At 60.6% G+C, this 27,035-nt stretch overlaps 1 protein-coding gene across 2 annotated transcripts in view; it reads left to right on the forward strand.

Annotated features, from left to right (window-relative positions):
• The window catches only part of SDK1 (sidekick cell adhesion molecule 1), a 715,166-nt gene that overhangs the window by 660,326 nt on the left and 27,805 nt on the right, over positions 1-27,035 (forward strand). For both annotated transcript variants that reach the window (XM_065923726.1, XM_065923727.1), the window contains exons 33-40: positions 3,912-4,047; positions 5,217-5,276; positions 7,240-7,341; positions 14,472-14,587; positions 16,440-16,626; positions 18,250-18,387; positions 22,603-22,764; positions 23,446-23,571. In XM_065923726.1, the coding sequence (XP_065779798.1) occupies positions 3,912-4,047; positions 5,217-5,276; positions 7,240-7,341; positions 14,472-14,587; positions 16,440-16,626; positions 18,250-18,387; positions 22,603-22,764; positions 23,446-23,571 (1,027 nt within the window). The remainder of the gene's footprint in view (positions 1-3,911; positions 4,048-5,216; positions 5,277-7,239; positions 7,342-14,471; positions 14,588-16,439; positions 16,627-18,249; positions 18,388-22,602; positions 22,765-23,445; positions 23,572-27,035) is intronic.

Below are 27,035 nucleotides of genomic sequence, written 5' to 3' on the forward strand. Positions count from 1 at the left end.
AGCTCTCGGTCCTCTTCCTGCCTGCTGGAGTGAGGGGTCAAGGCCAGTGCACTCCAACCAGGTCATCTGCACTTTAACAAGGATCCCTTTTCCAAAACTGAAAAAAAACCCTGGGCCCCTGTGGACCGGGTGCTGGAATCTCTGATTTGCGGAAGGAAGGATGAAGCACTTCAGACGCTTATGTCATAGCTCAGGGCATCTTATCAACTTGCGGAGCCAGTCGGCGCTAGAGGCGGGGCTGGGATGCAGGGCTGGGGTGCAGGCAGGGCCCTCTGCAGCAAGGAGCTCCACTGACCTCCCGGAGGCCTCAGCCGGGCACCTTCACTGCAGGGGGACTTGGGGGCGGGGCCCCTCCCTCAGGGGTCACAGCTGTGGGCAGCCTGGGACGCAGAGGGTCAGTGGCCCTGCAACCACTCATCCTCACTTGGGAAGGGCAGTGGAGAGCGTGTCACTGAACCTGGACCTTCTCTGCACAGCTTAGGTGTCAGGTGGGAAAACGCCTCTCTTTTTATTCTTATGCGTAGACTTTTCCAACTCTTTCATCTGTTGTGTTTTTTTAAGAAGGGGGTGAAATAAACTTTCTCTTACGTGTTGTGATAGTTGTGCTTGAAGGAAGCCTAGTAATGAGGACTGTAACTTGTCTCAGCCGTAGCCAGTAAGAAAACCAGGGCTAGAGTTGAAGCGGCAGATTGTGGCTTCCGTCTTTATGAGGAGATGCACGTGTGTGCATTACACACACACACAATTTGCATGTGGCATCGATTAGTAGTAAACACTGCATGGTGTCTGCCTTTACCTCATGGAACCAATTTTTAAATAGGAGAGGGGTCACACAAAACAAAAACCCTTGAAGCTATCTGAACCAATCCTATGAACTCAAGGGGGACAGATCTTAAAAAAAAAAAAAAAAGTGTATCAGAGGATCTGAAACGCTGCCGTCCTCAGGAAGGGGCGGCCCCAGGCTGGGGCTGGACAGGAAGCAGAGGGACCGCCCAGCATGCTCAGGCATGCCCCCGTTCAGGGCTGTCCATGCATCTCCAGCATGGAGGACGGAGGTTCTGTCCATCAAAATCAGTAAGAAAGAAAAGGGCAGAATGAAATAGAAACTACAACTAGAAACAGAGCCTCTCTCCTGCCCCCACCCAGGCAGACCCCCAGGTTTCACCCCTGTTCTCACCTCCCTTCCTGAGAGCACACAGCTCCCCGAGTTCCTAGCGCTCTGGTCATTTTGGAAGGCCTCGTTTTGGGAACGGTTGGGGCAGAGGGCAGCAGGCTCGCTGCTGGAGGAAGTGGTCCGTGCTACGGTTCAGCCCGGGGCCCGGCCGGACGGGCGTGTGCCTCGGGGACCCTGCGTGCCCGGCCGGTCACCTGCCCCACCCACCTGCCCCATCCAGGTGACACGGGGGTCTGAGCGGGTCCACCTTCACTCTCAGATCGTTAGTCCTACAACCATGAGGTGAGTTTAAAGATGTCGCCACCTGTGGGTGTCAGGAAAGCGGAGCGAGCACTGATACCCTGGAAATATCGGGATCTGGTCGCAGACCCGCACAGGAGAGAGAATCCGGCAGTAAAGTGACGCACACAACTGTCTGGTTTCTCAGTGTTTGTGAAGGTGATGTTTAGCAGTCCAGTGTCGTCCGGTTGGGCTTCCTGGGCTCCTCTGACCAGAGGGACGCGCGTGGATCCTGAGGACGTGGAGAGTCCACTCCAGTTTTCCAGGCTGAGTGTCTATGTTGGGACTATGTTGAGTGTCCATGTCTATGATGGGAAGAATGACCAGCCACAGCACTTTCGGTGGGGGGCGGAGCGGGGGCGGGCAGAGGACTCAGGAAGTGGTGGGAGAGCATGTCGGGGGCTGTGGCCTGCAAACCCCTGGGCTCTTGTGAAAACGTGGTGATTCCGGCTCGTTCACGAGTGTGTGTGGGCGTGGGAGGAAGCGCCCTGGCTGTGTGCGTTGGCCACTGGCAAGTGTGAGGGCAGAGAGCTGTCCCCTCCCACGGGGGTCCCGAGTTTGGAACCGAGAGCAGCCAGAGGTTGCGGAGAACGGACTCACCTGAACATCCAGTCCCCGCGGGGCCGCCTGGGTTCAGGGACTGGGAATTGAAGGGTGTGAGTTTGGACAGCAGAGCGCCTGGAACCAGTCACCCTGTCCTCCCACAGTTCCCAAGGCCAGAGTCCAGGGTCAAGGTGGTGGCTGACTCTGCAGACACAGGAAAGCCTGCTGCCCGCCTGCCTCTTCCCGGCCTGTGGCGGCCGTGGCAGGCCTTACCACTCCTTGGCTTCTGGACGCTTCTGTCATTCTCGACCTCTGCCTTCGCGTGACATTCTTTCTGTGTCAAAATGTCCTCGTCTTGTAAGACTCTTTGGGTCTTTTTTTAGTCTCAGCATTTGTTCAATAATTGCTAGATTCTATATTGCCTCTTAAAATGTGCTTTGTCTTCCCGATCCATCACGCTGAACATCTAGGTGTCTGTGTGAATCAATTATCTTATTACCCGATGGTGTTCACGAGTCCCGAGTCTGCCGATTTGTTTGCAGGCAATCTCACTGTCCGCGCCCTTCAAGCTCGAAGGCCATCCTGTTGTCTTGGTGGCATTGAAAAGACCCAGAGAGGATTGGTCTTGGCATTTTGAGGGGTGGGGGAGTGTTAGTCCCAAGCTCATGTTTGTAGATCTCAGGACGGCGCACATCTGAGTGTCCACGTGGGGTCAGTTTCTGGAGTGTGATTGCTGCGTTAAAGACCTGGGCAAATAGAATGGAACTGCCCTCCGGGAAGCCCGCCATCGCCTTAGAGCGCTCCCCTCCACCCGTGCCCTCTTCCCAACTTGATTACGTCTGCAGAGACCCGAATCCAGACGAAATCACGTTGCGGGGACTGGCAGTTAGGACTCAGCATGTCTCCTGGGGGAGCACAGTTCAACCCACAACAGGGGGGCTTGCCTACGGAAGTTGTGCTGTCCGCTCGGGCGCCAGGACGCTCTTGGCCCATCTGTCTGGCTGCAGTTTGGGAGGTTCGGTCCTGACCTGCTGAGGACCCTAGAGGGGGGAGCAGAGCCCCTAGCCCCCACCACCGGGGTCAGTGCCGTGGCCTTATTGGAGTTCCACGTGGAGCGGGACGGCCTTCCTTCCATGGACAGACCTGTCACCAGCTGGGGACGCCCTCCCCAGGCTTACTTATCAACAGAAACCAGTCAAAGGGGAAGGGAAGTCGGGCTGGGCCCTCCCTGAGCGGCGTGGCACCCAGAGGGGAGCGGTTGCAAGGTCCTGGGCTCACACACAGGCCCAGACTCCCCCACCATCCGACCTCGTCTCCGAGCCACCTGTCAGCCATCAGCCGCCTTCCGCTGGGTTCTTAGGAGTCAGACGAGCCCCTGCCCCACCATCAGACACTCTTAAACCGGCTGAGGGGGCAGTGGGTAGGGGGGGGCGTGTTCTAGCCCTACACCTGTCATGTGGGGAGGGGGCCACTAGGCAGGCAGAGGGGTCAGTGAGGGTCCCAGTGAGACGGCCACAAGCCCGGGTGGACGGGAGGGTCGGGGACTGAAGGGACGGGGTGGGGTCAGTGATGGACGACGCAGGGCCAGGCCACATCCACAGCCTGCTTCGGTTCTGAGTCTGCTGGGAACGGGCAGCTTCCTCTCTGTCTGTGACCTGGGCCACAGTCTCCAGCCTCAGCCCTGGGGCTCGGGTGTCCTAGCCAGACAGGGAGAACACACCCGTGTCCACGCACGCAGGACCAGGAGGCCTGGGTTCTGTTCCTGGACCCCCTCACTCCTCACCATCCGTGGGACACCTGCCTGTCCTCTCGCCAACAACCGAGGCCCCTCTGATATTCTTGAACCAGCGACCCCCCGCCTTCCCACACGGCCGGCCAGCATGCAGCCAGGCCCCTGACCATGGTGTCTTTGCAGCCCCCGAGGGACGAGAGCCTGAACGGCCTCCTGCAGGGCTACAGGATCTATTACCGCGAACTGGAGTACGAGGCGGCCCCCGTCACCGAGTCCAAGACGCTGAAGACGCCCTCGGCTCTGCGGGCCGAGCTCTCAGGTGAGTCCCCTGCCCCCCACCCCATGGCAGGGAGGTTCCCATAACCACCGTGTCTGCCCACCCCAGGCCTGCTGGGAACAGCTGTGGGGGCCGGAGGGGGTGTGGCTCTGCCCCCTCCCCAGCACCTCAACGGTGTGCAAGGTCCAGGGCTCAGCAAGGGGACACAGGAAGGCTGCCAGAGGAGGAGCCATCTAAGGGGGTTGTCGGGGTAAAAGCATGTCATGGAGGATGTGAGGGGAAGAGGGTGACGCAGGGCCCGGCACAGCTCAGTGGAGGGAGGCAGGGGTCAGCCGGTCAGGGCGGGGGCTGAGCCGTGGGGGCCTGTGTGCCCTGGAGGGGGAGTAGCTGGGCCTCTGGGGTCAGCAGCGCCGCCCCATGCAGAGCAGGCATGGGGGTGCTGGGGCCCGTGGAGCCCCGGCCTCCCCCTCCTGCTTGTCCACCCCGAGCCACTCTCCCCTCCTGCTCCCTGGGGGGAAGGCCGAGAGATGCCCCCCAGCACCGTCAGAGAAGACACCTGAGCCCCTGGCACCCGCGTGCTGGGGGCGGAGGCAGGGCGCCCAGGGCAACAGGTCCGGCTCTGCCTGGGCCTCTCCGTGTGGGTCACACGCACTGCACTCAGCCCCCGGCGCCCCGCCGGGGTCAGCAAGGGGCTGCAGCTCGGCCCCGACCCCCCCAAGGGAGGACCTGGCTCCGCTGAGACCCCCGCTCGCAGCGTCTCCCCAGGTGCCCTTTGCTGACGCCCAGCTAACCAGGCCTGTCCCTCTGGGCTGAGTCACGCAGCCCCGGGAATAAGGGGGCACGGGGTCTGTGCTCCTGCTCACTGTCTGTCCACTGGTCATCCCCGCCGGCCTGGGGCGCTCACCTGAGCACAGGGAACCGGACGCGGCGGCCCCGGGACCAGCCAGGCCCCGTGGTCCCCCGTGCCCAATGCCAATTCGACCTATTTAATCAGAGGGGAGACCCCCTCCCCCTCGTGGACTGGGAGCCTGGCTGGTTCAGGAGGCTTCGCAGGGGTCCCGGTGAGTAGACGAGTGTGTGGTGGCCCACCGCTTGGGAGGCAGAGCGGCTTCCCGGCCAGGCCTCCCTCCACCCCACCCGCCCCGCATCTGCGGCTCCCCCTGGCGCCAGCGGTCCCCCACGCTGACGGCCTGTCTGCTCACCCCTCACAGCCCAGAGCAGCTTCAAGACCGTCAACAGCAGCTCCACCGAGACGACCTACGAGTTAACACGTGAGTGACTCCGCGCTCAGCTGGCGTGGCTGGGCAGTGCCCTCAGCCTCTCGGCAGACCGAGTGAAGACCAGCTCGGATTCCCGGCTCTCATTCCTGGAGCCCCCCCACCCTGTCCCCCGCCCCCCTAAAATGCTGCTTCGTGATGGGCCAGAACCGCCTAAAGGGAGTTTCTAGAGACACAGGCTGGGCAGGGGTTCCCAAGAGCTGGTCTCGGAGTTTGGGACAGAAGGAAGGTCAGAGGGCAGCTAGCTCTCTCCTCTAACTCAGTCGGCTTATCTTTAACCCCCTTTTTAGTTGTGGATTTACTGTATTCACCACTGTTAACGTGCACACACTGGTGTGCACCCGTCCCCACCGCCTGCCTCCAGAACCCTCTCACCCCCACCCGAGACTCTGCCCCGTTAAACACTGACGCCCCCCACCTCCCCCAGCCCCACCCCGGGCGCCCACACCCAGCTTCCTGTCTCTGTGACCCCGACCCCTCCAGGGACCTCGCAGCAGGGGGATCGCCCAGCGCGCCCCTCTGTGTCGTCCGCTGGCTTCAGGCCTAGCGTCCTCCCCCCTGCAGCATCGGGGTCTCCCCTCCTCTCGGGGTAGGGGGCGGCCACTGCACGCACATGTCCAGCGCTCGTCCATCCGGCCTCTCCTCCTTATCAAACTGCGCTGCTGCTCCTTGGATTCCGGCCGGGGTGGGTTTCAGTGACCGAGTGCAAGGCTCAGGGGCCGAGCTGCAGTTCAGTCCAGCGCAGAGCGGCCGCTGGATCAGAGAGGGGGTAACACAGGGGAGGACGAGCCGGCCCTGCCAGGCCGCGTGGGTGCTGGCGCTATGCCAGCCGGTCCGCCATCGCCCCGGCCACCACCCGGGGCAGCCGACAGCCCGGCAGCCAGGGTGGGGTTCACGGGGCTGTGCCCTCCCCTGAAGCGCTGCGTCATCCATCGTGCGCCGGCTCGCCTGGCCCCTCCTGCCTCGCTGTCTCCTTGTCTGTCCACCGAGTCCCTCCTGGGCCGGGCGTCTCCCAGATGTGGCCTCTCCAAGGGGTTGAGTGAAGAGTCAAGTGCAGGCCCGGCCCGTGACGAGGGCTCCCTCCCAGGGTCTCCACCCAGGCCTTTCAGTCTCGGGTTATAAAGCTTGGAGGGGGTGCCCTGGCCATGCCCCAGCGTCCATGCTGCTGCATCTCTGTGGATTCCTGGCAATCACACGAGGCCCCGAGTTGAGACGAAGCCAGCCTGGTGGTTTCTCAGCAGCAGAGCTCAACCGCGGGGGCAGGATCTTGACCGTTAAATGTATCTCTGTCGGCAAACCAAGGCCTGTGAGGTCTGAATGGCCACGTCCTAGGAAGTAAAGGGCATGAGACGCCAAGTCCATCACGCAGGCCAGGCAGCCACACATGAGCTCTGTACCACTCGATGTGGCAAGAACAGCTGATTTTTTAAGCCAGAACTTTCTGGAAGGGTCTCGCAGTCACATGACTTTCCAAAGGCCCCACATATGTGTCTCACCACCTGAGCACATGGTTCCTGCAAACCGTACCTCCCAGAGAGGGCCCCGCTCTGCAGAGGTCAGCAATGCGACCCCACACTCTCCGCCATCACTTCACAAAAGGGGGTCGAGGGTCCGCCCACGTGGTCGAGCGGCGCCAGGGTCTTGCTCTGTCTGCTCTTACTCTCCAGAGAGGTTCCGGACCAGAAGGCAGACCCAGGCCAGGCTCTGTGTCCTAGACTCGCTCCCTTAGATGAGGAGCTTGTTGCCACCTCGCCCTGAGTGCAGGACGGCTGTGACTGCCTCCCCGGGGTCACGTGCGGGTAGGGGGCGCTGCCGGCCAGTGGGTGGCCAGCCCCTCACAGGCTTCTCTCTGCAAGAAAGGGCTCCCTCATCCCCCCAGGGGGCACTGGTCACGGAGGGAGCTTTCTAAGAAAGGGCAGGGCTCCTGCCTGCTGACCCTGTCCCCTTGCCCTTGCAGATCTGAAGAAATACCGGCGCTACGAAGTGGTCCTGACGGCCTACAATGTCATCGGCGAGGGCCCAGCCAGCGTGCCCGTGGAGGTCTTCGTCGGCGAGGCCGGTGAGTCCCGCCCGGAGCTCAGAAGCCAGCACTGTCCCCCTCGTCGAAGGTCGGGTTATGGGGCTTCAGGAGGCTTCTGGTCATGCTGGAAAGAGTCCTCGGCCAAGGACTGGGTATCCTGGTGGCCCCACGAGCGATCAAGTCTTGCTTTTGAGACCCAGGGGTGTTTAAGGTCTGGAGGCATTGGATTTAGCAGGACCCGCTCTAGAGGGGCCATACAGTGGTCCCCATGGGGATCCAGGAGTGCGGGAAGGGGGACGTCTGTCACCCACTGTCTCTGGCCGGACCTGAGCACTGGCCCCAGCCCCAAGTCAGCCTGACCATCTGTAACAGCCGCTCCCCCATCTCCGAAAGCCACACAGATCCACGTTAGTCCCCCTTTCAGATACGATGTGGCCCCTAGGTTTGTTTTCAAGGACCGTCCCTTCTGTGGGGCTGACGCACAGGGAGACATTGTATCCCACATTGAGATTGGAGTGTGCGTTCGCCTAGCCCTCCACTGCCCTGGAAGGAGGGGGTCACCTGCCCTCTCCCCGCAGAAACCCCGTGCCCCTGGGCACGCACGCACACACACACACACACACTGCCCCACGGCCTGCCCTCCCCCCGCAGACTCCCCCCTGCCCTCGGGCGCACACATACACACACGCACACACACACACACACACACACAGCCCCACGGGCGGCCGTCTCCTCTGATCTTGCCACGTAGCCGAGGGTTCCGCTCGAATCTGCGGGTGCAGAGTTGGGAGGGTGAGTGGGGTTGGAATGGCCCAGGGGACGGGGACCCAGGCTTTCGGGGGACGAAGGCTGTATACTCTGGACCAGCCACAGGACATGTCAGGTGACGGCACAGTTTGGAGAGGTTATTGTCAGAAATGAGCCAGCACTGAGGGTCTCTGGCTTAGCAGGTTTTTTCTGGAAAACTCACACGGTATTTTCACATAGACAGGGGTAAACCAGGTGAGCCCACAGGAGACAGTGGAGGCCACCCCGGCCTCTGCACAGGAGTCCGTTGGCGGAAGGGGTGGAGGTCACTGGGGGGCCGGGCACTCCAGGAGGGCGTGGGCCTGGCCACAGAAGAGCCCACGCAGGCGGGGTGGACGCGGCACGTGCCATCCGTGAGAGCAGGGCTCTGGACCCTGGCGGGGTGTCGTGCGGGCAGCTGTGCCAGCGCTGCCGCTGGGCTCGGGGTGCACACGGCTGGCTGGCCAGGACCTGCAGAGCTGACCCGCCCTCCCGTCAGCCTGCACCCCAGGGAGAGGTCCAGCTGCGGGGCCCCGGTGCTCGGGACAGGGCCTGCGTCCCAGGACCCATGCAGGCGTGCGGAGAACAGGGCTGGAGCCCGGGCAGGAGACCCGGGAGCACTGGGGTATAGCAGCCAGCCGGACGGCCACGGATGGCTGCCTGCCTCCGGGCTCGCGTCCTGGGTCTGTGGTTGGTTGTTGTTCGTTTTATGGTAAAGCCCGGTTGACACGACACGTGCCGCCCTTGTCGCCGGCAAGTGTCCAGCCTGAGGGCAGGGAGCACGTTCTCCAGCCGAGTGGCCGCCACCCGCCTGTCCCGGCCCCAGCTTCTCCCCAGATAGACGCCCCTCAGCCGTCGGCAGGCCCCCTCCCCCAGCCCCCGTCGGCCTCTGACTTGCTTCCCGTCTGTGGCTTCGCTGCTCCGGGTGCTCATGGACACGGGCCGGAGCTGCGTTTGTCCCCTTTACCCGGCTTCCGTCTCCCAGCGTGTCTCCCCGGCTCACCCGAGCTGCAGCAGGCGTCAGACTCAGTTCCTTCTCGTGGGGAGGACTCCCCTCTGGGTGCAGACTGCATGCTTGCTGTCGGCTCACCGGTGGACGTCTGGGCTGTCTCCGCCTCTTGGGTGCTGGGGTGGAGCTGCTGTGAACCCGGGTGGGTCAAGTGTTTCTCCCAAGTGGCAGGAGGGTGTCCGTCGGCGGCTTCTGTGGGTGGGTGGCCTCCAGTCGGGGACGCAGGAGGCAGAGCCCAGAAAGAGGCCACGCTCCCCGCCTCAGGCTACCCCCCCAAGTCGGGCGGACGTTCAGCCCCGGAGCATTGCTCAGCCATCCGTGTTTGCGCCACAGAGAACATTCTGGAAGGAGGACGCCGTGCTTCCAGCACTGCTGACCCGTACCCGTGGCCATCCAGTCGCTGCCTCTCCAACCCAGGGGCCCTTGTAACGTGTTCCTCCTGGCTGTGAGCAGAAAATAAAGCTAAATGGGGGCAGTTTCCATTCCTCGGCGGATGCTTCACCATCCAGACCACTCGGCAGGAAGCGCTCAGACTTGTGTGAAAGCTGCCCGAAAACAGCGTGTTTCCCCAGTCAGACCTGCAGCTCTCAGGGTCACCTCTGCCGGTCCCGGCTCTGTGATACTGGGCCCGTCACTCCACCTCTCTGAGCTCTGGCCCTGAGGACCGTGGTGCAGAGGGAAAACCTGCAGGCTGGGAGGGAGGAGACGGGGGCCCTCACCTCAACCCTGCCCCCAGGAAAAATGTCCTGCCCATCCTGCCTGCAGGATAAGTGTCCAGGACTCGCCTGGACCCGGGCCGGTCAGTCAGCGGTGAGCGACGAGACCCTGTGCAGGCTCCTGATTGGTCTCGCCCTACAGACCAATGAGAGGTTGAGAGAGAGGTCTTCCGGTCCCCTCTAGCCTGAATATGTAATTTTTAAATCCTTTTAACCTCAGAGAGAAAGGGTAACGTTTAGGAGATCTCTCACTGAGGTTGATTTCTGAGTCAGGGCGTTACAAATTGGTAAACATAGTACATCAGTAAGGACTACAGCTTGCAAGAGATAGAAACCCAGAGAGGCTTACGCTGAAAGAATCTGTCATTAGCTCACGTAACAGAAAAGTCGAAGAGCCTGGGCACAGCTTCAGGCGTGGCTGGATCCAGCATGCTCACAGGCTTCCCTGTGCCCCCCGGCTCCTCCTCCTCCCAGCTCACTCCTGTCTCAGGCAGACTCTTCGTCAAGCTGGCCCAGTGGCTCCAGGCAGCAGAAAGAGAGCTTCCTCCCACAGGGAGGAAACACCTCTCCCCCAGGAGCCCCCCGGGGGGGCAGACCCCAGAGGGAGAGGCACCCCCAGGACCCTGCTTGTCAGAAGGATGGCATGAAGGTGTGAGCGCCAGGAGCAGGTCCCTGGAGGGCATCGCAGGTCCGTGATGACACCCCTGGGCGGCTCTCGGGTCACACAGGCTTCCCCAGGAGAGACGGACATCTAAACACGTCAGCACAGGTGACCCAGCAGCCCTCCGTCTCCAGGGGGACAGAGCCCACACAGAAGCAGCGCCCCAGCCGCCCGCGGGCGAGGTCACCCCGGGGACCCGCCGGGGGACACCACACACGCTCCTGGCCGGCCGTGCCCTGCTCTCACACCGCCCGCTTTGTTTCAGCTGCCAGACCCTTCACATCCCGTATTTCCTCCAATTCTACAAGCAGTGAGGCTGCGCTCGGGTAGTGGACAGACTCCGCACATCCCCCCGTCCGAGCCCAGGGCTTAGACTCCCGTGCAGGGCTTTCCCCGCAGCCTCCAGCCCCGCTCCTGCAGCCTGGAGAGCACAGCATTGGTTTTTTTGAAAATGGTTTTTGTGACCAGTTTCCTGCTTCTTCCCGTCAAGCCTCCCTGGAACTGTTTTTGGTTCTGGCTCAGCAGTAAGGTGAAGCGGAGAGGGGAGGTGACAGAGGAGAGGCGGGGGCCGGGGCCCCGAGGGGCGGCCGGCCGTCGGGGCGAGACGTGCTGGGCCGGCGAGGCGTGGGGGGCTGAAATCCCTGCCCCCTCCCCAGGCCCCGGGCACCTCACCACGAGGGAGGGGAGGAGAGCAGCTCGGAGTCAGGCAGCCTGGGTTTACGCGAAGCCGCGTCCGCAGGCCTGCTGAGCGCGTGGCCTCTGGCCGGTCGCTGAATCACTCTGGGCCTTAGTCTTCCCGTCTCTGTAGCCTGTGTGCTGAGTCACTCAATCACGTCCAACTCTTGGTGACCCTATGGACTGCAGCCACAGACGTTCCTGCTGGGAAGTGCCCCACGGGTCATCGGCCAGACTGGTGTCCGAGGGAGACGTGCAGCCCCCTCTGGGGGACTGTTCAGGGTGGGCGCCACCCCACAGTGGGGCCGGGCAAGGGGCTGGATGGGAGCAGTGCTGCCCGAGCAGTGGGCAGCCCCTGCGCTCCCAGCCCTGGCCGCGTACCAGACGCCTTTGCAAATGCTGCTTCCTTTCCTTTCCACACTACGAGCACACGGGGCCCTGTCCAGCTGCCGCCCTGTAGCAGAGGTTCTGAAAGGCTCTGGTGTGGGGCCCCAGTGAGCCCAGGGCCACCCAGGGTCTGCAGGACCCGCAGTCAGCAGTGTGAGTCAGGGCCCAGGAGCCAGCACCCCCTTCACCAGCATGTCCACGCAAAGCCAGGGGCAGCCGCTGTCTTCCCTTGACACCGGATGGTCACTTTGATGGCCGGTGAGCCCATCCAGGGGCCAGTGGAGCTGAACAAAGCACTGGTCTCACTGCTTCTTGGGACCCACCTGCCCAGTCCAACCTGCAGCTCCCAGCTTTGCAGGGCTTCCTGAGCACTCAGCCAGAATCCCAGAAGATTCCAGAAATCTCTGGTGTTCTACCACCACTGTTTGGTACAAGGAGCCTGCCAAAGTCCAGAAGCATCTCTATCACCACCCTGGTTGGCCCTCCCTACAGGCCGGTGGGTGACGGCTGTGGGTCAGCATCGTCTGCCCAGCCGAGGCGCCCGGGGAACCTCTGCCCCGAGCCCAGCCCGGCCCACGCCTTCAGCGCCGTCCACAGCGTCCATGTATCAGCTCACGCCAGACTGCTGGACCAGCAGGCTTCTGCAAACTGATTTCATGAGCTTTAACACGGCGTTCTGAGCCGACGCTCACATGCACCGTCCTCCACAGATAGTGAAGTGGGGGAACAAAGAGATTACGGCCTATCAGACGCCCCACCAGCTTCCAAACCGAACCCTTCATGACGAACAAGGATCTCTTGGGGGGTGTAAACGGCATCTTCCTGCAAGTCTGGGGTGGGGAAGCCCAGAGGCTCTTCTGAGCTGAAAACGTAAGTCTAGAAATCAGCGCGCCTTGCTGTGTTTACGTTGATTTCTGTCTCCCCGGCTGTATCCTCATCAGGGAAGTCCTTGGTACCGGCAGTGTTTTTCGGGCAGGAAGGCACCATGCTCCAGGACGGCCTGGGGGCTGTGGGCGTGCCCCGCCAGGGATGGCAGTGCAGGTGGGCCCGCCGCCCGGGATGGAACCAGGCCGGGGCGGGCGGGAGCTCTGCGTCACACATGTCCACCCCCAAGCTGCCGTGGACCCTGGCTCTGCCGCATCTTCACGAAGGGAACCCGGGGGCAGTGGGCACTCGCACACGGCCCTGACCCACCTCAGGGCGACGGTGGCGCCCCACTTTGCCTTTCCCCATAATTGTGCCACAGTCATTTCATGACAGAGTCGCCGATGGCAAACATGCAAAAGACATTAACTTTATTTATGTTTTGGATTATTAATGCGGCTGTTAAAATTCCTCCAGTTAGTTTTGATTGAATTGTTTTTCTGTGTGATTCTGTTGTTTAATGGAGCGGTAAATAAGAATTTCTGATAATGAGGCCGAGCATCTGTCACAACAACCTGGTGTGGGTTATTAACATTTCCATTAGCGGCGGGGTGGGCCGCGGTAACACGGAGCCGCACAGTTAGAGCAGAATGAATAGGTGGTGTCAGGCTGAGTGCGTGTTAATTACTATTTTATTCTGCACTGGGGGGCAGCGGGGAAGGGGCGACTTGCGAAGGTCATCCTCTCCGCGGAGGCCCCCTCCAGAGGGACTGCGCCCCGGACTATCTCCCCCGACGGTGGCCATCCATTTGGTTCCTTCCACGTGTGGCCATAAACAGACTTGAGTCCAAAGGCAGCGCCCGGGCCGCAGGCTGGGCTGCAGGGGGTGAGGGGCTGGGCTGGTATCCTGCCCCCCCGCCACGCAGCCAGGCGCCCCTCGACAGCTCTGGGGTCCAGCCCGTCGTGGAGTTTGCCGGGAGGGGGGCACCCAGCGAGGAGAAGGGAGCAGTTCCCAGGAGGCAGGGGACAGACCCGTCAGCGGGAGTGCCAGGCAGGGAGAAACCTCCCCAGAGGGTTGTCTGCATTTTTTCCAGCTGCCACGGGGCCCTGTCAGTGACCTTTCACCTCTCACCTGCACAGATGACCCTGCTGACTCTAGCCCAGCACGGTGGGGTGAGAGGAGGACCAGAGGGATGGGTCCTCCCGGGGGACGTGCGGCCGTGGCCTCTGTGCTCCGTCCCCAAGGAGGGACGGCCACGGGCCCACAGACGTCAGCTCCCCCCGGGGGCAGGGCTGCGTCCCCGGCGTCCTGAACTGCAGACAGGATCACACACGCCTTTGTTTTTCTTTTTTGGCTGCACTATGGTGTGTGAGATCTTAGCTCCCCCACCAGGGATTGAACCTGGGCCTCCAGCAGTGAAGGCAGAGTCCCAACCACTGGACCGCCAGGCTGCTCCCACAGATGGCCTTTGTTTTCCCCGAGTTCCACATGGAATTTAGCGTTTCCCTCGGTTATGGTTACTGGGAAAGACCCTGATGCTGGGGAAGATTGAGGGCCGGAGGAAAAGCGGGCAGCAGAGGTTGGGGGAGCATCACCGCCTCAGTGGACGTGAATCTGAGCAAACTCTGGGAGACAGTGGACAGGGAAGGCTGGTGTGCTGCAGGCCTTGGGGTCGAGAAGAGTTGGACAGGACTTGGCGACAGAACAACTGCAGCTCGGTTACGGCGCATGTGACGGCCAGCAGCACAGGGTCTGGGGGGCCCGGGTCCTCTAGCCGCAGGGCCCCCCCCACCCGATGCAGTGAGGTTGGAGGCTCCTGAGCGTCTCTGCTTGTCCCAGGCGACCTCACAGCTCAGTCACACGCGCGTGGGTTACTGTGTCACGTTGGTTCTCACAAGCGCGGCTGTGTCTCGGTGCAATGGCTTTTCTTTGGGGTTCTCCAGATTTCACTGTGTGCACTTAGAACCGTGGTTCTGAGACGGGTCCGTAGTCGTCCTGGCAGGGGCGGGGCCTGGGAGCCCGCGCGGGTGGGCAGGCTGCTCGGCTGACCCTCTGCTCTCCACCCCGCAGCCCCCGCCCAGGCCCCGCAGCACGTGCAGGTGAACCCGCTCACGGCCAGCCAGCTGGAGGTCGCGTGGGAGCCACCGCCGCCTGAGAGCCAGAACGGGAACATCCAGGGCTATAAGGCAAGCCCCTCGCATGGCGCGGTCTTCCCTCCCGGCCACCTGTAGATGAGGGCCGGCAGCCTGGACGCCCCCCCCAGCTCACGGCTGCCCCCAGCTCTCACCATCCTCTGCGTCCTACCCCAGCACACGGCAGCCCTCACCCGCAGAGCAGTGGGCATCGCCGAGGGGCTGGACCAGGCTCGGCCCACCTCCCCCCCGGGCCTGGGGGTGGGGGGAGGCTCACTGTGGGGCCAGCAGGCCCTCCCTCCCAGGCCGGGCCCCTCCTCGCCCTGCACCCCTTCAGGGAGCCTCCACCACCTTTGCTGACGGTGCAGAGGGGGCCCTGGGGAGACCAGGCCTTGCCCCCAGTTCTGCCCGATGTCACTACAGGACGCTTCCCAAGTCTTGACTCAGTAGGTCCAGGATGGGGCCCGAAAATGTGCATCTGTAACAAGCTCCCCAGCAGGCCTGGTTCCTGGGGACCTCAGTTTGAGAACCCTGACACTGACCTGTCCTGAGTCCATATTAACTGAATATTCCAGAAGCGGGCTGGAAAGAAGGCACCAGGCCATTCCCGTAAAAGCATCGGGGATGAGCAGTCACACAAGTTGGTCCGGGGCAGGCAGCCCCTCCCAGGGTTTCACCTCCAAGGTCACCCCTACGGAGGGGGCCAGGACCCCCTGAGGTCAGCCAAAACCCTCCTGAGATAAACAGCCCAGGACTGTCCCTTCCAAACCCCCATCCTCCCCCCAGGGTTAGTCTCCTCGTCTGGGCTGCTGAGCCCCAAGTCAATCAGTCCTCAGACTCTATGGGCTCGCCTGCCCTGATGATGACTATTGGGCCGATTAAATGTCCCCCTAAGAATGATTTTCTGTAGCTGTTTTGTGAAAAGAAAGGCCTTCTTCCATGGCAGGGCTGTTAATAATGATTGATGAGGCAACAGCAATTCCCCTGAGCCTGGAGGCAAGGTGCTATCTGTGTGTGTCCAAAGCATGTTCCCTATTAATAATTTCCCAATAATAGTGTCCTAAACAGACGCTGAACGTGGGCATTGATCTCAGTGTGCAGGTTAGTACAGCCTCTTCAAGCAGAACGCCTCACTGGCCAGTTCAGAGCGCAGAAGCTGGAGTGCTCCTGGAGGAGGGAATGAGCGTAGTTAACCCACCAGGGCCGCTCCAGCCTGGCCAGCCGTGTGGACGCCGGAGAGCCAGCCCCCGGCCTGTGCGGCCTCTGCCGCTCTGCACATGGGTCAGCGGCTCTGACCGCCCAGCCCGGGTTACACCCACGGAGCCAAAGCGGATCCGTGGGTCAGGGCTGTCTCTGGGCGGCCTGGCTGGCACTGGCTTGGGGCTGTAATTCTCCGCCAGCCGTCAAGGGAAACAGTTCAGATGACCTTACAAACCCCCGTGTGTGGGCATCATGTTCGCCCACGAGCAAGTAAAAACCAGACACGAGGAAACAGAATCAGGAGAAACACGGGCCACCAGCAGCGCTGAGCCCAGAGCGGCCCTTCTCCTCATCATCTGAGGCTGTTTTAACATCCACAGTATTGGGTCATGTCGATCGAAGCCTTCCATGGATGTCGGGGTTAAAATGTGGGAGCCTCGAGTGAAGCTGGGGCTGGTGATGTCCACAAGCTCGATCAGGGGCTGGGTCAGTCTCCCCTTGGTCCAGGAGCCTGGTCCTAAGGCACATTTCTGGCAGCCACCTCCGTCTGCAGGCCCCGTCTACCTGGCCTGGCCTCTGCAGAGGACCACTCGCCCCCCAGGAGCACTGGGATCCCCCATCCCGACTCGGCAGCCACCTGTCCCCGGGCTGAGACGGGGCGCCACCCTCCAAGCCGCCCGGCCTCCAGCCTCCGCTCCCCCAACAGATCTACTACTGGGAGGCGGACAGCCAGAATGACACGGAGAAGATGCGGGTGCTGTTCCTGCCCGAGACCACGGCCAAACTGAAGAACCTCACCAGCCACACCAAGTACCTGGTCAGCATCTCGGCCTTCAACGCCGCCGGCGACGGGCCCAGGAGCGCGCCCCAGCCGGGTTGCACCCACCAGGCAGGTAGGAGCAGGCGAGCCTCCTGCCGACCACCCGGGTCACACCCCTGCCCTGCCGCTGCTCCCTGCCCCCCCAGCTCCCCCAGCTCCCCGCTCTGCCGGTCCTGAAACCCAGCCCCGTGTAGCCAGGGATTTCTGGGTCTGACCCACGTGGTGTCCCCGGCGCCCAGCCTGGGCCCGCTGCATGGAGCTGCTTGCTGTAAGCCGCGCAGGGCGGTGGGGGCACAGGCTTCCAGCTGCACGAGGCCTCATCCCTCGCAGGCAGGATGCGCCCCAGGCCCCTGCGGGGCTTCTTTCAGGTCCAGCTCCCAGAGCGGGGATCCCCTTGTCTGTTGACCCGGGCTGCAGTGTGGGCCCCCTGACGCCTCAGCCACAGAGCCCCCCCGAAGCAGCTGGCCTGGGCTGCCCTGCCGGGGTTACGCTGCCCGTGGCTTCCTCTCCTCACCCAGTGTGCGTTCTGAGCTGATCGCTCACTCTGCTGGTGACTCTCAGAGTCCCCTGTGGCCTGGGGGGCTTTGTGAGGCCGGCCAGGCCTCCCAAAGGAAAGGCTGCTGGGCCTGGGGTCCCAGGAGCTCTGAGAGGCTCCGTGAGATCCAGAGGGTCAAAGTCCAGCAAAGTAGGTTCGGGAGCCCACGGGATACAGACCCTCCTCTCGGGGCTCCCCGACATTCTGTGGGTTCAGTCTTCCTGGGAACAGGTGCTCCCGAGCGCTTTGCCCCCCACAAGATGACCACAGCCGGATTGTAAGGGCCGCGCCCTCAGGGCCTGTCCGGCAGTTCCTGCAAGGCCAGGAAGGGGCCATTGTGGACTCTGAGCGGGAAGCAGGCAGGCGGAGCTGTGGGGCTGAGAGTGGGAGGCGGGGACCCTTGGGCACCGTTGGCCCGGGCGGTCATGGGGCCACAGGACTCTCAGGGACAGGGGAGGGTGGAAGCAAGGCAGGAGGGGCTGGTTTAGTGGCATTGCTCATCTCCAAGGGGAACCAGGCTGGTGGGGAAGCTCGGGGCTCCAGTCCAGGTGGACGGGGGCCTTGGGTGGGTCGGCCTGCTCCCCAACCCCCAGCCAGCCTCTGTGTCTGCTGGGAAAAGATGTCTCCCCACTCAGGCTGGCCCGCGAGCTCCCCCATCTCCAGACCAAGGGGGACCATGAGATGGTCAGGTACCAGGTGATCTCAGATGAGGACAGGGTGGGGGTGTCCTCTGGGGCCTCCAGCACCACCCCCTCCCCCCCGCAGAGGGAGAAGAGAGGAGGGCCGAGCCTCCATCCATCACCCACCACGGAGCCTGGCCCCCCAGAGGAGCAGGTCTGGAGCTGACAGTGCTATACCCGCTGCGTTTTCTGTTCCTGTTATTCATTTTTACACCTTTGTCACTGTGCCTCTCAGGCTCCTTTGTGCTTAAACACCGTCATTTCCTCTGCTCCTCTCGGGAGGGTTTCAGTTTCCAGTTGATCCTGGGAGGTTGGGGATGATCAGTAAATCTCCTTTACACCCTGCGTGGCACTGAGCCTGCGCTGAGTTGAAAATAGCATCTAATAAACAACTCTGTTCCGGGCAGAGGCATGGACACCTACGTAGATGATCTCTTGCTGTAAAAGGAGCTTTAGTGAACATCCTGTCCTATTCCTCCAGCTCCCGGGACCCCCAGCTTTTTGACGTTCTCGGAAATAACCTCCACCACGCTGAATGTCTCGTGGGGCGAGCCCGCGGCGGCCAACGGCGTCCTGCAGGGCTACCGAGTGGTGTACGAGCCGCTCGCACCCGTCCAAGGTAAGCCTCGCGGGGCCTGGCACCCACCATCAACGCGAGAAGAGGCGGGTGAACGGGCCGAGCGCGGCTCGCGTTCTGCACAGCCGCCCTCCTGGAGCCCCTGACCCGGGTCTTCACCACCTGCCGCTCCTGAGGCCCCAGGGTTCGTCCCACCCGGGCACTGCCAGCCGGAACCACATGGGCTGCGTACCCGGAGGAGGCGCTGGGCCCAGACGCTGCGCCCAGGTGCTTCTCTGGGTTACCCTTCGTTCTGACATTAACTCAGCAAGGGTTTTCGGGGGATGCACACCGTGGGCTTGCCGGATGTTCCCCGACCGGAGATGGAAGCTGAGCCCCAGGACCCAGAGCACACACTGAGGGCTGAGTGGGCCTTTCTCTCTGCCCCTCTGCGTGCCCGGGACCGCGGTGCAGGGGAGGGCAGGGAGCCCTGGTCATAGACGCAGACAGACTGTGAAAGTTACGGATTGTTTAATGTCTAGGAGGGAAAGATACCACCCACACGTCTAATGATCCTGGCTCTCCACTTAAAGCGCCGCGATAAACGTTTCCTTTAAAAGTAAGCACATTCAACTAAAACAGGGAGTTGATGTGAAGAAGAAAATTTAAGCCCTAGATTTTATTTCATTGCATCTCAACTGCCGTGGACTCCGAGATTCATGGTTATTTTATGAAGTGCTGAGGAAGAAAAAAGGCCTCCAGTGCACTCCAGCCCAAGCCTCATGTGCAGCGCCGGTCCCGAGCTGCATCCCAGATCAGACGTGGACGCGTGAGGGGCACGCGTCTCAGAGAATCGATGAACTTTGGTAAATGGCAGAACAGACGCTGTGTGGACACAGTACAACAGCCAAGAGGTCAGCCCCACTCAGTCTGGGGACAGGCAGCCTGGGCGTGGCCGGGGTCGTGGTCACAGCCCCAGCAGCCCTGGAAGAGACAGGCCAGGATCTGCTCATTCAGCGGCCAGGAAGGGCTGAGAATTACCGAACTCCAGCGTTTGGCTTGCCCGGTGAGTGGGGCCAGGGACTCGGAGCTCAGTCACGCGGCCGCTGCCCCGACTCCTGTCCGGAGCCCAGATTCCTGACCGGCACGCCCCAGGCCCCGACTCCCGCTTGTCTGTCCGGTGCCCAGTCCAGGGCTGGGGCTGCTGCCCGTGACCGTGATGGCGACAGTGACTGGCAGCACCCAGCCCGGCCCGCGGAGCCCCGGGGCCACCTCTACCCCCAGAGCTGCCCTGAGCCAGGCCCAGCCGCCCCCCGACAGCTCTGGCCCTGCTCCTGTGGGAGCGAGGCTGACCTCAGGCCTCACGCCTCCCGCAGCCACCGGGCAGCCAGCACACACCCCATCCCTAGGGGCAGAGCTCAAGGCCCGCCGCCCGAGTGCCGCCCTGGACCTGTGACCTTCCAGACGCACCCTGCTCACCACCAACCCAGGCCCGCTTCTCAGGATCCCACCCAGAGCTTGCCTGGACCGTGGCTGCTCCCCGAACCCCTGATTCTCCTGTCACACGCCGAGCCCAAGCCCTTCCGGCCTGCACTGCCCGCGGCCCGGGAAGGTGGGGTCTGCCAGGCGGGGCTGCGCAGAGGCCATGCCCAGGGCGGGGCAGGGCCGCTGGTGACGGCCGTGGGGCTGAGCGTGGGAAGGCCTTACTCTGAGCTCGGCTGAGGGCCTCACACTGGCCAGCGCTGACTGCCACCGGAATAGCAGCCACCTCGGGGCAGGCGGAGGCTTAGGAAGCGTTTGCACACCCCGAGTCCCCACACCTGGCCCGTGCCTCCCCTGGGCCCCCCAGTTCCTGGATTATGTATCCCCCCACTTAGGGCAACCGGCCAGTCTGACGGGCATGCGGGCTTCCTGAGTGGGGGGTCTCCTGGAGAAGCCCAGCCCCCTTCACTGTGGGATCTGGGATTCCCACAGGGACCCAAGGAAGTGGTGACGGGGGCTCCGAACAATTCCGATACGTTCACGTGTCTCCCAGAGACGTGGCTGCAAACACAGGGGACCCTCAGGCGTCTTCATTCTATGTTGGCTGTCTGTGGTAGCTGGCTCCCCGTGAAGACCACCAAGGATGTGATATGTACGTTTGCACACGCACATGTACGTTTGCAGTGGAGACAGTAAACAGACGTTGTGAAGCAGCACCCTCGCCCCAGCTGACCCTGCGTGCCCCGCCCCCAGGCCCAGACCTGGTGGGCTGCCTTCAGCCCAGGGAGTGGGGGGCACGTGTGGACCCAGTGCTGTGGACCCCGGGCCCGAGGAGAGCAGCCCTCGGAGTGCCAGGCCCTGGTCTTGGGAATCTGATTCCATGGAAGAGCTATTTTTGTGTTTTCTAAAAATGTCTTTTAAATGGGGGAAAGATTGAAGCCAGGAGGAGAAGGGGGCGAAAGAGGATGAGATGATCGGATGGCATCACCAACTCAACGCACATGAGTTTGAGCAAGCTCCGGGAGATGGTGATGGGCAGGGAGGCCTGGCGTGCTGCAGTCCATGGGGTCACAAAGAGTGGGACACAGCTGAGCTACTGAACATCAACAACAACAAAATGTTTTAAATGGAAGCATTTTAGGGAATTGCACCATGAGCCTTTGTAGTGCAGGGCACGGTTTTAAAATGGACTAAACAAGATTCTGCCTTGGTTGGGACGAGATGGGGGTGGGGGGACAGAGTTCACAAAATCTGTGCCTGCAGTTGGTTCTACTCTAAGGAGAAAGAAAGTTGTTTTGTTTTTTTTTTTAAACAAAAAAAAGGGGCAGAGGCTGCCCTGCCAAAAAGACTATACATCCCACAGGACCCCCAGCATCAGCTGGTGATGTGTGTGTGGGCTGTCCCCGCTGGGAGCCCTGTCCGGAGCGATGAAGCTGAGGGGCAGTTTCGCTGGGAGAAACGGCCCTGCTTCTCCAGTGAAAAGTTCCGATCAGGCAAACGCTGCCAGAATCGCTCTGAAATAATGGGGAAGAGAATGATTTAGCTGAGCGAGTGTTTGATAAAAGGCGTGATGTGAACGCAGTAAGCCACGAGAAGGGACCCTGGGACCTGCAGGACTGGAGGGATTTGCTCCGGCGACTTGGAAGCTGGACCCATTTTGCACAAGGACACGCTTTTTGGGCTCTTCTGAAGTCAAGGCCGCCCCAGGACTCCAGGTGTGGAGAGCACCAGCCGTTCACAGCGAGGACACTCAGGCGGCCCCGCAGTCTCGGGACGCCCGGCGGTTCTCTGTGTGGGGGACGCAGAGGGGCGGACCCTGGACAGCAGGCAGTGGGCGCAGCTTGTCTGCACGCTCTCTGCTGACCACCAGTCCTGGAACCACCGCAGCGTGACGCCCCCCCCCAGAGGTGCCCAACAGCCATCGGTGGGCTGGAGGCCCTCAGGAGTCCTGCAGTCTAGAGCTTCTGTAGCTTTTTTTTTTTTTTTCTGTAGCTTTTTTGCTCTAAAAAAAACAAACTTGTTTTTTTTGAAAACCTCATTTTCAAACTTGTCATAAAGAACCCTATTTTCCCTTCTGGAAAAGGTTGCATTTATGTATTTTTCAGGATGTATCTTCCTCCCAAAATACGGAAGCTCTGTTTTCTAATTAAATGCCGTGCAGCCACCATCACGCCCGCTCCGTCCCCGTATCTGAGGGCGAGGTCTCCGTGCCGTCCGGGTCTCTGGACGGAGGCACCGCTGTCCACGGTGACAGGTTCTCCATCCTCGCGTCAAGTCCCAGGCGAAGCTGTGCTTGTGTGTGGCCGAGGCCCTTACAACACAGGGTGGTCCCCACTGGCCGGGGGGCAGGGGCTGCACCTTTAACCCCCAGAAGTCTTCCCGAGTCTTCCTCTCCCACGATCTCTCCTCCAGGACTGAGTCGGGGAGCCCGAGGTCGCCTCCGACGTGATGCAGGACTTTGTGGGAAGGGACCCTGCAGACCCCAAGGCCCTGCCGTGTGGGTGGTGCCGATAGCCGGGGGTCTCTGCCCCTGACGTGACCGGCAAGCCTGACTGCCTCCTCCCGCGTGTCGTCAGGGCGGTTCTTCTCTTGTCAGCACCCGCTTCTCAAGCTTAGGCTCTAATTGCACTTATCTGTGCTGAAAATTGGCCATTATCACCGCTTAAACGCCGCCTAATTGTAAGAAATACTTCCTTAGCAGACCGAGGGGCCTCCGCGTCGTTATCAGAGCCCAGCAGGCAGGCGGGGCTCCGGGCCCCTCTGAATCCTCCCCTCTCCCCGTTCCTGCGGCTCTAGGGGTCAGCAAAGTGGTGACCGTGGACGTGAAGGGGAACTGGCCACGCTGGCTGAAGGTGCGTGACCTCACCAAGGGCGTCACCTACTTCTTCCGCGTGCAGGCGCGGACCATCGCCTACGGGCCCGAGCTGCAGGCCAACGTCACGGCCGGGCCGGCAGAGGGTGAGTAGCCAGCCCCCTTTGTCCACTTACTGGTTTGTCTGCACTCCAGCAAGCTGCCTTGGCCGCTCAGAGCTGGCTTCAGCTCAGGTCTCTTTTGGTCCTGTTTTCTTCCTTTTTTATAACTTTTGGCTGTACCCCATGCCATGTGGGACCTTAGATCCCTGCCCAGGGATCAGCCCAGGGCCCCCTGCAGTGGAAGCACAGAGTCCTAACCGCTGGGCCCCCAGGGGAGTCTCTTGGCCTTGTCTTCAAAAGCACGCATTAATGCGAGTGTCTGCACATGGACGCGTTCAGTATAGACAAGCAAATTCCGAGGTGTTAAGCTTGTCAAGTTTGTATTTCTTTTCTGGGAAAAATATTAAGACAAAATAAGTGCGTTCAATTCAAGATACACAAGAAAAATTTGAAGTTTTCACACATGAGGCTGAGCCAAGGTTTCCACTTCACAAATGACCTTGGCCTCTGTTTACGGAGGTGCTTACGGAGGCCAGGGCAGCGGATCCAGGGGCACCTCCACGCCTCACCTCTCTTGATCCTTTGATGGACTCTGTGAGGCCTGCGTCGGCCCCCACCCCACCCCCACTTTCTAGAGGAGGAAAATAAGACTGAGCTGGTGGCCCTGCCTGGAGGGCCTCTGTGGGCGAGGGGTCCCCAAAGCCTCCTGCTCTGCTCTGCCCACAGGGTCTCCAGGCTCCCCTCGAGATGTCTCGGTCACCAAATCCACCTCTGAGCTGACCCTGCAGTGGACGGAGGGCAGGCCGGGCAGGACACCCACCACGGGCTACGTCATCGAGGCCAGACCCTCAGGTAGGGCGGGCGCCCCCCGAAACTGTCCCTGCGTCTGTGCAAGGGGGAGATGTCCAGGCCGCAGGCCCGCCTGGCACAGAGTCTCCCTGACGACAAGGGGACCGAGGGAGTGATGCCGAAATGAAAGCCTCCCTCTCACTCCCCCACCCTCTGTTTTCATAACCATAACTGTGCTCATAACCTCACGGGCATCAGACCCACGACAAGGCGGCCACGTGAGCCCAGTTTAGGGGAGGGTAACTTCACGCAGATACACGTGCTTGAGGACTCAGGGCCCCTCGCACACGCTCTCGGCTCACCAGTGACACCCGCGAGTGGCTCAGAGACGGACTGAGGGTCTCGGTGGGCCGCGTCCTGCTCGTCCCCTCGCTGTGAGCCTTCCTGCCAGGAGTGGTACCCCTGTCACCTGCTGAGAGCGAGGCTGAGACCCACCCGCCCCCGTCTGCCCTGAGAGGGCTCTCTGCTTCCTGCTGTTCGGTTAATACCTTTTGTTGTTGTTCAGTCACTCAGTCGTGTCCAACTCTGCGTCCATCACCCACTCCCGGAGTTGGCTCAGATTCATGTCCATCGAGTCAGTGATGCCATCCCACCATCTCATCCTGTGTCGCCCCCCTTCTTCTCCCGCCCTCAATCTTTCCCAGCATCAGGGTCTTTCCAATGGCTCTTGGCATCAGGTGGACAAAGTGTTGGAACTTCAGCTCTTAGGAAGGACTTATTGGAAAATGAACTTCCGATGGGTTAAGGCTGGTGATACGGCTGGGGGTAGGGTATCACCCACACAGGAGCACCGCACGTGTTTACCACGACCTTCAGACGGCACAGCTCAGGATGGACCTCTGGGGGTGAGCGTACCTGGTGGGCCCGCGCCACGCTCAGGAAGCAGACCGCCAGGTCCCTCCCACTAGATGGAGTCCAGTTCTGGGCACGTTTCAGACTAAGGTCTACAGCAGCTGTTAGACCAGGAGGAAGGACCCCTGAAGCTGCAGACCCCTCAACGTCACAGGCGCCCCTCCTCCCCAGCAAACTGGTTCTGAGAGGTTCCTAATTAGAAGTGCCTTCTGGAAACTTCTAAGGAGAAACCTGGTCCATAAGCCAAGACGGTTTCTATGAAACGTGAATGATTCTTTGGCTCCGACCAAAGAGCCCGGGACCCGGCCGGTTTCTGATGAGCAGGGTGTCTCTCCTGTGCCGGAAACAGAGGGCCCCAATCTGTGGCCGGCCCGGGCTCAGCCAGCGCCGGGGCTGAAAGGGCCCTGGGGTCTGGGCCCAAACGAGGCTGTGGAGGCCATGCTGACCTAAAGGTAGCAAGCTGTTCGCCCCTCAAATCCAGTGGTTACCCTGCTCACTCCCCAGGCCCCCGCAGTGTTCATGGATAGAATTCTGGAGATCCAACCATTTAGATGGGAAAAAATATACATACGCTCTTATCTTCACTAAGCTCTAAGTGGAAGTAGCACTTCCTTCACTTATAAACACACGTGCATTTCCCCCACCGCTGTGACCCAGTAACAGGGACGGGCTGTCTCTCAGTTCCGGAGGCGGAAAGCCTCAGATCACCGTGTTGGCAGGGCTGGCCCCTGGGGGGCGGAGGTGAGGAGTCCGGCCCAGCGCCTCCCCCGGCTCCCTGCGTGTCTCTCACAGCCTCTGCGGCGCCTTGGTTTGCAGCAGAAGCATCACCCAGGCCCCGATCTTCCTCGTCAGCTGGGCTCCTCCCCGTGTTCCTGCCTGCATCCAAATGTCCCCTCTTTATTTATTTTATTCATTTACTGTTTCGGACACGCTGAGTCTTCTTTGCTGTACAGGAGCTTTCTCCAGTCGCAGAGAGTGGGGACCACTCTAGTTGTGGTGCGCGGCTTCTTATCTCGGCGGCTTCTCATCGCTCCGGCTTCTTTTGTTGCAGAGCATGGGTTCTAGGCATGCGGGCTTCAGTAGTTATGGCCCCCAGGCTTCGTTGCTCCGTGGCTTGTGGGATCTTCTCAGAGCAGGGGTCGAACCCGTGTCCCCTACACCGGTAGGTGGATTCTTAGCCACTGGATCACCAGGGAAGTCCCTAATTTCCACTTCTTAGAAGGACTCCAGTTCAGTTCAGTTCAGTTCAGTCCCTCAGTTGTGTACGACTCTTTGCGACCCCATGAATCACAGCACACCAGGCCTCCCTGTCCATCACCACTCCCGGAGTTTACTCAAACTCGTGCCCATCAAGTCGGTGATGCCATCCAGCCATCTCATCCTCTGTCGTCCCCTTCTCCTCCTGCCCCCAATCCCTCCCAGCATCAGGGTCTTTTCCAATGAGTCAACTCTTCGCATGAGGTGGCCAAAGTATTGGAGTTTCAGTTTCAGCATCAGTCCTTCCAATGAACACCCAGGACTGATCTTTAGGATAGATTGGTTGGATCTCCTTGAAATCCAAGGGACTCTCAAGAGTCTTCTCCAACACCACAGTTCAAAAGCATCAGTTCTTTAGCACTCAGCTTTCTTTATAGTCTAGCTCTCACATCCATACATGACCACTGGAAAAACCATAGCCTTGACTAGACGGACCTTTGTTGGCGAAGTAATGTCTCTGCTTTTTAATATGCTATCTAGGTTGGTCATAACTTTCCTTCCAAGGAGTAAGCATCTTTTAATTTCATGGCTACAATCACCATGTGCAGTGATTTTGGAGCCCAAAAAAATAAAGTCTGACACTGTTTCCACTGTTCCCTCATCAATTTCCCATGAAGTGATGGAACCAGAGGGAATGATCTTCAGTTTCTGAATGTTGAGCTTTAAGCCAACTTTTTCACTCTCCTCTTTCACTTTCATCAAGAGGGTTTTTAGTTCCTCTTCACTTTCTGCCATAAGGGTGGTGTCATCTGCATATCTGAGGTTATTGATATTTCTCCTGGCAATCTTGAATCCAGCTTGTCCTTCTTCCAGCCCAGCGTTTCTCATGATGTACTCTGCATATATGTTAAATAAGCAGGGTGACAATATACAGCCTTGACGTACTCCTTTTCCTATTTGGAACCACTCTGTTGTTCCATGTCCTCAATCATATGGAATTAGGGCCCACCCTCATGACTGCATCTTAATTTAATTACATCTGCAGAGACCGTATTTCCAAATAAGATCATTCTGAGAGCCTAAGGATCAGGCCTCGAGGGTGTGAATGACAAGGGGATGCAGTTCAGCCCACGACAGGTGAGAAAATGCCTAAGTCACTGCAGTAGCTGTGAGGCTGCTGGCAGTAGGAGTCACGGCACGTTCACATCGCGTGCCAGCTGTGGAGAGACTCCCCCGGATCCTTCACACTCAGCCTTACGCTGGAATTACATCGTCCGCAGACCCTGCTTGACCTTCTTATCCAAGGCATTCATGATGAAGCCAAGACTGCTGAGTTCCTTGGGATGAGGGTGTCACGGAAATCCACGTTTCTCTACCACATCTTCCAAAGACCACATGGCTTACCAAGGGTGCCGAGA

Source organism: Muntiacus reevesi, chromosome 2 (genome assembly GCF_963930625.1).
Source record: "Muntiacus reevesi chromosome 2, mMunRee1.1, whole genome shotgun sequence".
NCBI classification, from domain to species: Eukaryota; Metazoa; Chordata; class Mammalia; order Artiodactyla; family Cervidae; genus Muntiacus; species Muntiacus reevesi.